The following is a 12,981-nucleotide window of genomic DNA, read 5'->3' as shown; positions in this document are numbered from 1 at the left end:
CTTGGATCTTTGTCTGATTGATCTTTTCCGTTTCGATGTCTCGCTTTTGATCGATCGAGATTTATACTTAATTAGACGGATTTTGATTAATTATAAATTACACTTAATGTAGACGCTCATAATTAATTGTAATTTAGTTTGAATGGAGATACTTTTGATTAATTATAATTTAAACTTAATTTGGTTGTTTCTGATTAATTCTGATTTCATCTTAGTTTGGATACTTCCGATTAATTATAATTTAAACATAATTTAGGCACACCTAATTAATTGTAGTTTAAATTGAATCTGGGCACTACTGATGAATTGGAACTTAAACTTAATCTTGGTGCTTCTCATAAATTATAATATAATCTTAATTTAAATACATCTAATTAATTCGAATATCAATTTAATTTCTTAAAAATATTTATAATTCCCTATTAAATTAAAGAAGATTTTAATCTCATCAATTAGTCCTGAATTTTGATTTTAATTGCATAGGGAATTATATATATTTTATAACTGTGACGAATGAAATCTTCTAATTTACTTTTAATAATTATTTTATTATTTCTATTAAAATCTGTTAAATAATTTATGATATAAATAAAACATATTGATTTCTTTGTTATTTTAGTTTAAGTATATAGAATACTAATTAAAAAACTTTGTAGAAATTAATAAGGAACTACTTCTGCTTTAATTATAGTTTCCATTTATTTAAAATAGCACTGTATGCACGTAAGCCTCTACCCCTTGCACAACAATCGTTCTCCAACTTAGTATTAAATTATACACACGAGACACCCTTTCATAAAATATTTATACCGCTCTATAATTTATTAATATATTCTTTTTCTTTGTTTGTTACAGGTAAGTCGCAGCTGAATTTATTTAATACATAATTACGGAACGGCGTGACTCGCGTAAGTGAATCATTTAAATGTGACGAACGAATGTTCGTTTTGCATCATGACAACTCTATAATTGTTTAATGACTATGATCCTTGGACTTCCTGATATCTGGAAAATTTAAATGTAACAAAACTCACTTTATATTTATCCTGCCACTTTTATTTTAAACACTGACCTAACGATCCTAATCTTTTTTTTATATTAATTAGAGTATACCATTTTTCTATTAAATTAAAAGTGAAAATCCGCTGTACTTAAAAACATATTTCTTGGAATTTTTACTACTGTAAGCTAGACATGTCGAAGAATGTGTACGCGTGCAAAATCGAGACTGTGTTTGCCAGGCTATCATCAACTACGATCAAATCTGATTTGTAAATACACGGGATCTCACGTGACCAGTTGCGAAAAAAGAAACGGGATCACGTGTGAGCCCAGCACCTCGATCATTCTCTAATCCTGCGCTTTTCCAGGGTACCTACTGACTTCCCATATCCAAAAATTGAAAGATTCTTTCAAAAATCTTTAAAGAATTTGTTTAAACAATATTTTATTTGTTGAATTCATTTATTAATATCCACAGTATAGATCACAATTTTTTCATTGAAATTTTATTAGAATTCATATATACTTTATACACTTTATATACTTTATGCCATTTTTGGCACTCAACAAAATACCATCGTCTTAATTACAACACATCACGATTAAAACCAAATTCATATAATATATCAAACCTCGAATTGAATAAAAGACAGATCAAATTTGACGAGGAAACCTCTACGAACTTGCCATTTAATAAAACCGTCAGAAATTGATCGAGACTGGTTCGTCGGACCGGGTCCCTTTCTGTCATCCTACGGTCATGGCCGCTTCGCATTTAAAGCGCGCGAAGATATCGCAAGACAATCGATAGCTTTCCTTCTCACTCTGGCCGATGGATTCTCAGTTGTTCCGCCTCGACCATTCTCTTAGTTTGTCTTCGCAACGAGAGCAGCTCGAAACGCGGATTGATCTACTTTCATTCGGAGATCGAGCAGTCTGCCATATCGTGATCGTTTGAAAAAGATTTGCTACGTATGGTTGTTTTATATAGTTTCATATAGTTTCATATAGTTGTATATAGTTTTATATAGTTTTATATAGTTTTATATAATTTTATGTAGTTTTATATAGTTTTATATAGTTTTATATAGTTTTATATAGTTTTATATAGTTTTATATAGTTTTATATAGTTTTATATAGTTTTATATAGTTTTATATAGTTTTATATAGTTTTATATAGTTTTATATAGTTTTATATAGTTTTATATAGTTTTATATAGTTTTATATAGTTTTATATAATTTTATATAGTTTTATATAGTTTTATATAGTTTTATATAGTTTTATATAGTTTCATATAGTTTCATATAGTTTTATATGGTTTTATATAGTTGTATATGGTTTCATTCAGTTTTGTATACAGGTTTACATAGTTTTGTGTAGTTTTCTATAGTTCCATTTAGTTTTTTATACAATTTTATATAGTTTTACAAATTTTTGTACAGTTTTATATTGTATCATTCAGTTTTGTATATAGTCATGCATAGTTTCCTGTAGTTTTCTATAGTGTTATTCAGTTTTCTGTAGTTTTGCATAGTTTTGTATAGTTTTATATGGTTTCATTCAGTATTGTATACAGTTTTACATAGTTTTGTATGGTTTTATATAGTTTTCTCTAGTTTTATACATTGTTGTATATAATTTTATACAGTTTCACATAGTTTCATACAGTGTTATATAATTTCATATAGTTTTGGAAAATCACTCAGTTGATCATCGAAAATAACAGGAACTAGAATATGAAATTAATAGAGAATTGTGTGAGAAGAAATGGAAATTCATTGTCAATCCATCAATTGATCTTCTATCAGTGTGTACGAAGTTTTTTGATAATTCCGACGATTTCCCTGCAGGCAACAGATGTTCTGTAATTTTTATCTGCCCCTTTATCAGCCGCTTATTTTAATGTACTCCATTGTGATTGATTGTGACGCGAGTGGCCGTGATTGCTAACGTTATCGTTGTGACTCGTGAAGTTGTTGTGTCGAATGGGAGTCGAGCTTCAGCTGTCGGTCAAGTTTCTCAGTGATAACGGTGTGTCTGTTGTGCCCGCGGCCACCTTGTGACAGTGTGCTTTGTGGGGAATTGATTAAAAGTTTTGAGTTTGATCTTGGTTGGGTGTCGAAGCTGACGTTCGAGGGAACTTGAATTTCTTTCGAGTACTGGAAGAGCTGGGAAATAACGTCGATGTGGGAGTTGATGAAATTTTAGCAATCCAATAGTAATTGGAAATTATTTATAAAACTTGTAAGTTAGAGATTCAGATCTGAATTTGATTTAAATCTAGAATATTAAGACTCTGACATTCTCAAATTTAGTTAAATTTAGATAGATGGGAATACTAAATCATAATAAATTAATTTATGAAATTTCTAAGTTACATTTTTAAAAATTAAAATTTCAGATCTAAGTTTTTATTAAGTCTAAAATATTAAGTTTAGAGTGTGACGTGGGCTCGAAAGTAATTAATTCTCAACGTTAGTTAAATTTAAATAGATGAGAGTGCTAGATCATAATAAACTAATTTATGAAATTTGTGAGTTACATTTTTAAAAATTAAAATTTCAGCTCTAAATTTGGATTAAGTCTGAAATGTTAAGTTTATAGTGTGATGTAGGCTCGAAAGTAATTAATTCTCAACGTTAGTTAAATTTAGATAGTTATACGTAGGTATAAATTTGATCATAATCAATTAATTTATGAAATTTCTAAGATACACTCCAATGATTTGAGTTAGATTGCAAGATCTGTTTTGAGATAGATTTCTCGTCCACAGCATCGTTTCTTCGACATTACGGTGACGAGATATCTCGTCCATAGCAGCGAAAGAGTTAATTAAGGCCGTGATTTCGAAGTAATTTCAGTAGGCGAAGTATGCGAGCGTATTTGCATGACAGGCGCAGTGAAAGGAGTTATAAATCACTTTGTTCCGTGCGCGGCGTGTTGATCCATCAGAACGGGACCGATTCCGATTGCACTAGTGGATCGTTGGTAAATAATTCATTAACATTAAATAATCCGTTGTTCGTCGCAGCGGGCGGGACTGCTACCGCTTGCCTCCTCTCGCGGATTCAGGTCTTTGAAAATTGCTAATTCTTCATGAATATTATATCTCCGCGGCGAGTTTTATATTCCGCGTAGTCCTTGAACTTTCGAGTGTTGCGGTCGCTGTCGTCGCGAGATTATTTACCAGCAAACAATATTTTCAATTACCGTCGTTCAATAATGCTTCGCGGGGCAAACGGAATCTTGCGCGGAGGCCGGCATTCAACGCGGAGAAATATACGGACGGGATTTTCGAAATAAATCATTTGTTGATCGATGGAATTATGAAATGGATTGTTTGTTGGTCTTTTTTCGTCGTTTCATTCGAATGGAAATGCAAACGAAAGCGGGGTGCACCTGGAAGCGTCGTACCTGTGAGAAGTCGGGTTCAGTTTGAAGTTATTCGGGACGTGATTTCGAATTTAGTAGTCGAGTTTGGGCAGTTGAATTGGAATGGTTGGGTTTGAGCACTTGGAAAATTTGAATTTGAGTAGTTGAATTGGAGTAGTTGAATTTGTGTACTTGAATTGGAATATTTGAGATTAGATAGTTGAATTGAAACAGTTGAATTTAAGTACTTGAATTGGAAGATTTGAATTTGAGTAGTTGAATTGGAACAGTTGAATTTGATTACTTGAATTGGAATATTTGAGTTTGAGTACTTGAATTTGAGTACTTGAATGGGAATATTTGGGTTCAAGTATTTGAATTTGAGCACTGGAATTGAAATATTTGAGTTTGGGTATTTGAATTTGAGTACTTGAGTTGGAATATTTAAATTTGAATATTAAAGATCGAGTATTTGAATTTGATTGTTCGAGTTTGAGTATTCCAGTTTGAATATCTGAACTTGAATACTCGAGTATTCAAATATGAATATTAGAATTCAAAAACTGACGTGAAATTGAATACTCCAAGAACTAAAAGTGACAAGAAACACGATCTGAAATTAAAGATTTCGAATCGACTCACTACTTCAATTTCAAATTATTCAAAGAGGAATTTCGAATTTAATATTTTAACAGACATTCTCAAACGGTTCAAATAGTCGTTAAGACAATTTTGTAATGCAAAACATTTAGATCGATTATATAACAAACGAAAAACAATGGCAGCCGGGTCGTTCCGCGTGAGTGTGCAACAAGAAGCGTGCACTTGCGCTCGAGATTGCGTCGCGACGTCGAGCGTCGCCGCGCGTCGCGTGACCGTAAACGCGTGCCGTGAGCTTAGTTCGTCTCGATTCACGTGCCGGTGCGGTCGTGAATCACTTTCCCGTTTTTTCGACCGCCTCGTTCACCTATTTTCAATCCCGCGAGCTTCTCGCCGTCGAACAACTGAAAATTCTGCATATTTTAATTATTCCAGAAACGTTCGTGCACCTCAGCCTTATAATTCTATAATCTCGAAATATTCAGTGGTGATTTTACTTTTAAATTGACAAAAAGAAATGTGAAACCGTTTGTGATTTTATAAATTTCTTCACTATTAAATTTGTCGGGAATTTTTTGAGGATTTGCTGAACTGATTGATTTCTTGTTTTCAAATTGTATTCTTGTGAATGTTAGTGATGATTCTACTTTGAAATTGATAAAACGTGAACCTGTTTGTGATTTTATAAATTTCTTCACTATTAAATTTGTCGGGAATTTTTTGAGGATTTGCTGAACTGATTGATTTCTTGTTTTCAAATTGTATTCTTGTGAATGTTAGTGATGATTCTACTTTGAAATTGATAAAACGTGAACCTGTTTGTGATTTTATACATTTTTTAATTATTAAATTCGTCGAGAGTTTTTTGGAGGTTTGGTAACTGAATAATTTCTTGTTTTGAAATTGTGTTCTTGTGAATTTGAGTAGTGAGGTTTTGTGACGCAGAGAATGAGTTACTGTGGATTGTGACGTTGGATGGTTGGATAATGTGTCGTTAAAAGAATTAGTTGTGCAAACAGGTGATTCAACGAGGCAGCCATCATTATTTTAAATAAACGTGATATAATGTTCGTAATTCTGCAGAAATATTAGAAAGTTGTTGAATATCACCATTGTTCGCATTTTGAATTCATAAAATATGCATCAATTTTTTCGGAGAATACCGTATCTCGATTTTTATCAGTTAATTCGTTACTTAATTTATTCATTAAGTGCAATTAATCATTGGTAATTGAATCTCCAATGAAATAGTAATTTCTTTGTCTCATCAACACTTCCATAACTTTCTAAATGAAACGATAACCTAATCAAATTTTATTAAATTCAATTATTTCGTTCATCGATTGGTAAAGTTCCAGTTTAGTTCGGTCATCAATTATATTTATAATATTCACAATACATTCAATAATTAACTATAATTCACTTAACCAGAAATTACTTTAATCAACTTTAACTTCGCATAAATGCATAAAAATCAGTCTGGTTATTACAAAATGTTTGAACGTTCGTGCAACGAATAACAATACCATTCAACAAATAGCAAAAAATTCAATGATCGTTCCAATTTATTCTATTTCTCCGTTCGCCATCCGTGGCTCCGTTTCAGCTTCAATTCGTCTCGTTCGATCGCCGTTCGCAATTCTTTCAATTAACCTCCGCGAAACGTGTCGCCCGACTTCTCGCCGTTAAATTCATCCTCCTTATTGACGGCTTCTGGCTCGGCCGCCATTTTATTGAATATTTATTGCGCTGGTGTTAATTCACGGTCCGACAGCGAGTCGCGAGGAAGGCCAGCCGGCGTTTCGCGCGCGTTTTATATCAAACGCTCGTTAAAGTTCATTGAAAATTCAATATTGCTATGGACCTGGTTATATCATTTGTTCTGGCCGTGCGAACGAATTTGCGTCGTTGATCGGAACCACGAGATAAGTTGCCTTTTTGCGGCGGGGCGGCCATGGAACGCAGATTCGTAGATTAAACTTTGAACAATGGAGCCAGCCTTGAGCGCTCGGAACAATGATCGAAATGTCATCAGCCGCGCGAAGAGTAACGAGTGCAGAAGTTAATGATAAGGGAAAAAAGAATCCTTTGATGTTCCTTTATGTGTATTTGATTTTCAAACGAATTTTGTTCTTGTGACTGTGGAGTTATTGGTTTTTCATAAGATTCGAGTTTGAATTCTCGAGATTTTCGCGCTCTTTTCCGTAAAAATGGCGTCTAGCACTAGCATACAATTTAAAGAGTATTATTCAGGTTTCCTGTGTTTTTCATTTTATTTTTGATTGAAGAATATTGAATCTAATGGAATATTGTGTTTGAAATACATACTAATTATAAAAATAATTATTATAACTGATTGAAGAGAGAAATATCAATAAATTAAGCAAAGATATTTCACTTGTATCATCTTTATTGCGTAACACGGTTATACTAATTTTTGCTAATTCAGAAACTAATTGAGTAACGAAGTAATAACCAGATAATTAATATTGCGTGTTCCAAAGCTAGATTTGCAAAATTCCAAATACGTTTGGCAAAAGTTAAAAGTTCCTCTCTTGCTCTCGAAATTTCGGAATTTCTATTTTTCAAAGAAACCAGTCCGCTTCGTAACGATTGCTTCGAACGTTTATAAGGTAACGTGAAACGTGAATAATAAAAACTATCCGCAGTAGGAGGAGAGGAAATGGCCGAGGCTCGGGCGTTTCAAAATTTTATCCGCAGCCCCGGTGTCGCGTTAATTGCATTTCAGCCGGAAGCATTTTTTCCCCGGCGACTTAATTACAAATTCACGCGTTGCCCGGCGTGCACCGAAACTGATTCAACATTCGCGGCTACGTCACTTTGCATTGCTAATGCGGCCGGATAAATGGCCCACGCGAGGGCCGCGGAACGCTAGGTGAAACTTTCGTTTCGCCGGCATTAATTGATCCACGAAGGAAAGCAATAAATGCAGATAAAAAAAATACGCTTCATGTCTAGCCAGATGAAAACTTCGAAACTTTTACAATTCCCATTAACAGTGAACACCGAAGAATATTTTGGAAATTAAAACATAACTCATCTCGAACCACTGACTCTTTGAAAATTAATTTTAACGAGCAACACAATTTAACCATTTTATTTATTTATACACTTACTGTATTCATTTTCCAATTAATTCTTTCAAACATTTCTCTCGTTTTCCATGTTTACTCTTTATATGTTCCAATACTGTTATTTTTGTATTTCATTTATTGACTCTTTTTTAATAATGAATACCAACAACAACTTTGCCAGTGCGAACGAAAGTTCGATCATTACATAATACAAGTTTTGTACCAGCGATAGCGAGGCAGCCGTGCGGTGTACTGCGGAATTTCTTCCTCGCTTTTCAACCCTTTCGCGTCTCGCATTGTCTCCGCTGATTGGAGGACCGTAGAGGGGATGAACTGCCTTAATTTTCCGTGGAGGGATGCGGCAGGAGAAAAAGAACCTGGGCCGGGATTTTTCAATGGAATCGCGATGGAACGTGTTACGGCGGACAGAATCGATGGAATCCATTACGAAAATTGGAATTCCCCGCTGCGGCGTAGTCAACAAGTACCTAGATCCCTCACGCCGCGGAACAATGTCTCGTGCCTAAAGGATCGCGACGTTATCGGGGGAAAGCCGGGCGATTTTTCGGCTCAGCGATTCACTATTGATTAAAATTGAGCTTTTCGGATCGGATAGTATTCATCGCAGATGCAATTTAAACCAAACAATGATACGTATAAATGGAAATCTGTTTGTGGTTTTTGAATCACCCTGTATTCTTGGATTAATAGATGTTGATTTTATCAGTGTATTGCGAATGGAATCTTGCTGATTGAATTGGTGGAGTATTATATGTTCTGAAGCAACCTGTAGTTCTAAATAATGGCTTGACATTAGCCTATCGAAGTGTTCCATCAATGGTTCATGAAAGGATTGAATAATAATCAGATCCGAAACTTGACTGGAATTTCATATATTTCTATTATTCGAACCCTGCCTTTTGAAACGACCTATACCTCAAAGTAACAATTCAAACAGAATCTAACTCATACAACCATCTCTCTAACACAAACTCCAAGCATATCTACTCATCAATTATAACTTCCAAAATTCAAAGCCGCTACCCTTCCCTTATGAAACGACCTGTAGCTCAAAGTATCAATCCAAACGAAACCTAGCCCACACAACTATTTCCGTAACAGAAACTCGAAGCGTATTCCACTCGTCCCTTATCAAACTTCCAAGCGTCAAAATCTTTGGCACTTGCTTATGAAACGACCAGTAGCAACAGGTCAAGAGCTAAGTTCCACCTTTAAGGGTGGGTTACCGGCGAGCATTTTCTCCGATTCACCGTTGGCTCCGCCGCTCTCATCTGGCCCCCGATCTCCGTCTTTTGTCCCGGCGAAATCCTAGTCACGATCGTCCGATTAAATTGCGTTGTTTGCAGGACGGGGCGCAATTAACCTCGTCACCGGCTAGGGGACTCTTTGTTCGATTCCGCACAACCGTGACTCGATCGCTAAATATTGACTGGAAGTATCGCGGCGTCGGCGGTAGCGGCGTCGGTCGCGGTGACGTCATTCGAGCCGCGAGCAACGCGAAAGGAGACGGGAGAGAACCAGCTGGTTCCCAGGGATCGTGGAAGTATTAATATTTGTGAAGCACTCCGCTTCGCCAGGATTAATTCTTCTCCTCTCCTCTTCCTTTCTGTCTTTTCTTCGTCTTTTTTTTCGTCGCAAAGCTGCCGAGTGGTTCTGGGGAAAAAACTGAACGGACCTGGTTCCGTCAAAGGAGGACCCCGAAGATCGCTGTGTTGGACATCGTTAAGGAGGACTCGGATAGCTCCTTCAGAAATCCGAGACACCGTTCTTCCTGGGGGACTGGTATTGTTACGGCATTGATTTTACTGGATACCGGGCGTCGCAGATGCTGAGGAACCTTTACCAATGAATGATTTGTAGCTCGTGCACAGAGAAATTAGGGACGCTAAGATTGTAGGGAGCTACGTCTCGAGCTAACTTCGGGATGTCTTTGGGATTGGCATTGTGGGATTTACTGTTGGCAGATCTAACTTTGACGTTGATGATATTGATGTGTTCCTGGTGAACGTGGCTCTTTCATTTTGGATGAAGCTACTGTGGGATGATCGGGATGAATCTTGGGTGTAGCTAGCTTAGGACAGGCTGATCTTGGTATATTTAACGTATGATGGATTTGACTCCGCTGAATCTAATTTGTTAGAGATTTAACTTTGATATATCTGTTCTATGATGGAGTTGACTTTGATGTATTTAATGTGAGGTAGACTTAACCTCAAAATATCTATCTCGCGATGGACGTAATTTCAATATACTCAGTCTACGATAGATCTCACTTCAATATCTTTAATCAACGACAGATTCAACCTAATTCAGTTGAACTGGGTCTAGTATTAATTATCTATTTAAGTATTGACACACCATTAGAAGCTCGAGCTGCGCAGTGCCACTGCGCAACAGCAATGGCTACCGTCTATCGTATCAACTAAGATTCCTATTTCTTTCGATTCTCCTTCTTCATCTGTTAGTTTCACAGAAAAATGGACGAATACTTTTTCGTTCCTTCTATCGTGGTCTACGAGTCGGTGTAAATTTGATCTCGAAATAAGTACCCGAAATGTTTGTTTCCTATATTTTTCGTTCCCAAACTGAATAGCCTCGAGTTCTGGCAGTGGTTTCGAGAGAATTTTCCAGGGTTCTCGTAACAACGATCGCGGCGAGGAAATGTCGGGACATCTTGGCAAGGGAAATCGGGCCACTCACCACCGTTTCAACAGAAATCATCGGCAACTTCATAATTCGCGGCGACGCGGCGCGGTGATCCATTATCCGCGAGATTTAGGACAAGAGCCGTTCAACGGGATCCACGGACAATATTTATTGTTCTCGAACCGGCTCCTGCCGGATACGCGTGTCCCAGCTTCGAGATTCTTTCATTTTTATTGGAGAACACCGGAAACTGCGGAGGACACGTCAAGTTCCGAACGAACGGCGACTCACCGCGTGTTCTAATCAGTAGATTGCGGATGTTTACACGAGTCCCCGTTTGATTAAACACTTTTAAGAAGCATCGAGTTTTTTTCATGCAGCAAGCATCGTAATAAATAACGAACAACCCGAAATTTCATTAAATTTTACTGAATATTGTGTTCTATTATTTTCAATACATTTTTACGGGATAAAATGTAAATTCGTTAAGTTTCATGGTATATGAATTGTATAATGATCGAATTACCTTATTTTAATTCTTAGTTTCTACAGATTAAATTATTTTTATTTAAATTGACATGGAAATGAGAGATTGAGACGCACCAAAGTCATTATTTATTAATGTTTCTAAATAATAATTCACTCTTCACAATAAGGCACAAACTATTTTATTGCAATCATTGCGGAAAAATGTTTATTGCAATTAGAACTTTAATCGCAAATGACTCGAGCATTATATGATCAGAGATTCTTTAAGCGATCATAAAGAAAATACAAAATGATGATTATGCAGTGTGGGATTTCGTGAGTGAGGTTATTAGTATAAAAATATAAATTGACATATAAATATAAACTACGAAATATAAGAACATTATCACGTTATTATTAAAATATCAATTAAAAGTGAGTGAATATATGAATATCAAAATACAAATATAAAACGAAACTCTTATTGCATTAATATTAAAGTATAAATAAAAAATGAGTGCATCTATGAACATCAAAATACAAATATAAAAATGAAAATACTATTGCATTAGTATTAAATAAATCAAAAATGAGTGAACCTATTAATATCAAAGTGCAAATATAAAAAATGAAAATACTATTGCATTAGTATTAAATAAATAAAAAGCGAGTGAACCTATTAATATCAAAATAAAAATATGAAAATGAAAATACTATTGCATTAGTGTTAAATAAATAAGAAGTGTCAGTGATCGATGTCCGGATCGATGGGCGAGCTGGACGGAGGCGATGATCGAAGACACGACGATGATCGCCCTGTTGTTCTTCATCTGGATGATCGTCAGATCGAAGGAGCATCAGAATCAGAAGCAGGACTCGAGGAGGAATTCTCTAGCAAAGGATAATCGAGATCGTAGCGATTCCAGGCGGAATTCGAGAGAGGCCGCGATTAGTCTGTCGTATATCGACAGACGTCGGCATCGTCTTAGACGCCACTCGCGACGTTATTACGTCGATCGTAACAAGAGGTGAGTCCCGGGAGCCGTTAATTAGTTTTTAAAGTGGCTCCGTGAAGAGTTTATCAGACCGAGCACTTCAACTTTCCACTGTACCGAGGGAAAAGCTAAAATGAAAGGGTGAATGACTGGAGGAACGAAAAGGAAATTTTCTATTTCATTCACTGTACTATTTAATTGACATCAGAATTAATCAACTGATCTTCATTTTAGCCAAAGAAAGTTTATACTGATTTAAGGGTTGTAAAGGATTGGTTTAGATCAACAGGTGGTTAATAGTTTTTACATAAAAATAACATACAAATTTACAATAAGAAAATGACAATATTTATAGAACGTTCTATACATTCACAATTAAATTCCGAAACGTTCAAAAGTTTCACATTAATTATAGAAATTCTTTTTGTCGAACGAATGGAATTCTTCGAGTTAGTTTATATATTTAATGAAAGGATTTAAGATTATTTAACTAGGTTAATAGTGTTGATTTACTATGTTCATTTTGAAAATGGAATGATCTAGATTCTGTGAAGAGGGATTGATGGGAATTCGTGGATTAGGGATCAGGAAGATGAAACCGACGTTCGAATGAATGGGCCAGTTTATAATTTACCGTCCATTTCCATTTAATTACTATCATGGGATCAGCATTAAATGGTCCTAATAAACAGACCAGGAATAACGCCATCGATGTTCCGCGCCCTTACGTGGGAACCTCGTGGAAGTAGGCTGCACCGCTTAATACCCATTTCAGATTA

At 35.6% G+C, this 12,981-nt stretch overlaps 1 protein-coding gene across 8 annotated transcripts in view; it reads left to right on the top strand.

Annotated features, from left to right (window-relative positions):
- Positions 1 to 12,981, top strand: part of dnc (phosphodiesterase dunce) — a 220,604-nt gene that overhangs the window by 82,646 nt on the left and 124,977 nt on the right. The window contains exons 1-2 of one of the 8 annotated variants that reach the window (XM_076364595.1): positions 5,270 to 6,044; positions 11,396 to 12,235. The exons of the other annotated variants lie outside the window; for them this stretch is intronic. Coding sequence (XP_076220710.1) covers positions 11,997 to 12,235 — 239 coding nt within the window. The 5' untranslated portion in view covers positions 5,270 to 6,044; positions 11,396 to 11,996. Of the gene's footprint in view, positions 1 to 5,269; positions 6,045 to 11,395; positions 12,236 to 12,981 lie in introns of those variants that run through there. 8 annotated transcript variants of the gene reach the window in all.

This window comes from Nomia melanderi, chromosome 2 (assembly GCF_051020985.1).
Source record: "Nomia melanderi isolate GNS246 chromosome 2, iyNomMela1, whole genome shotgun sequence".
In the NCBI taxonomy this organism is placed as follows: Eukaryota; Metazoa; Arthropoda; class Insecta; order Hymenoptera; family Halictidae; genus Nomia; species Nomia melanderi.
This window is presented reverse-complemented; position numbering and strand designations above follow the sequence as displayed.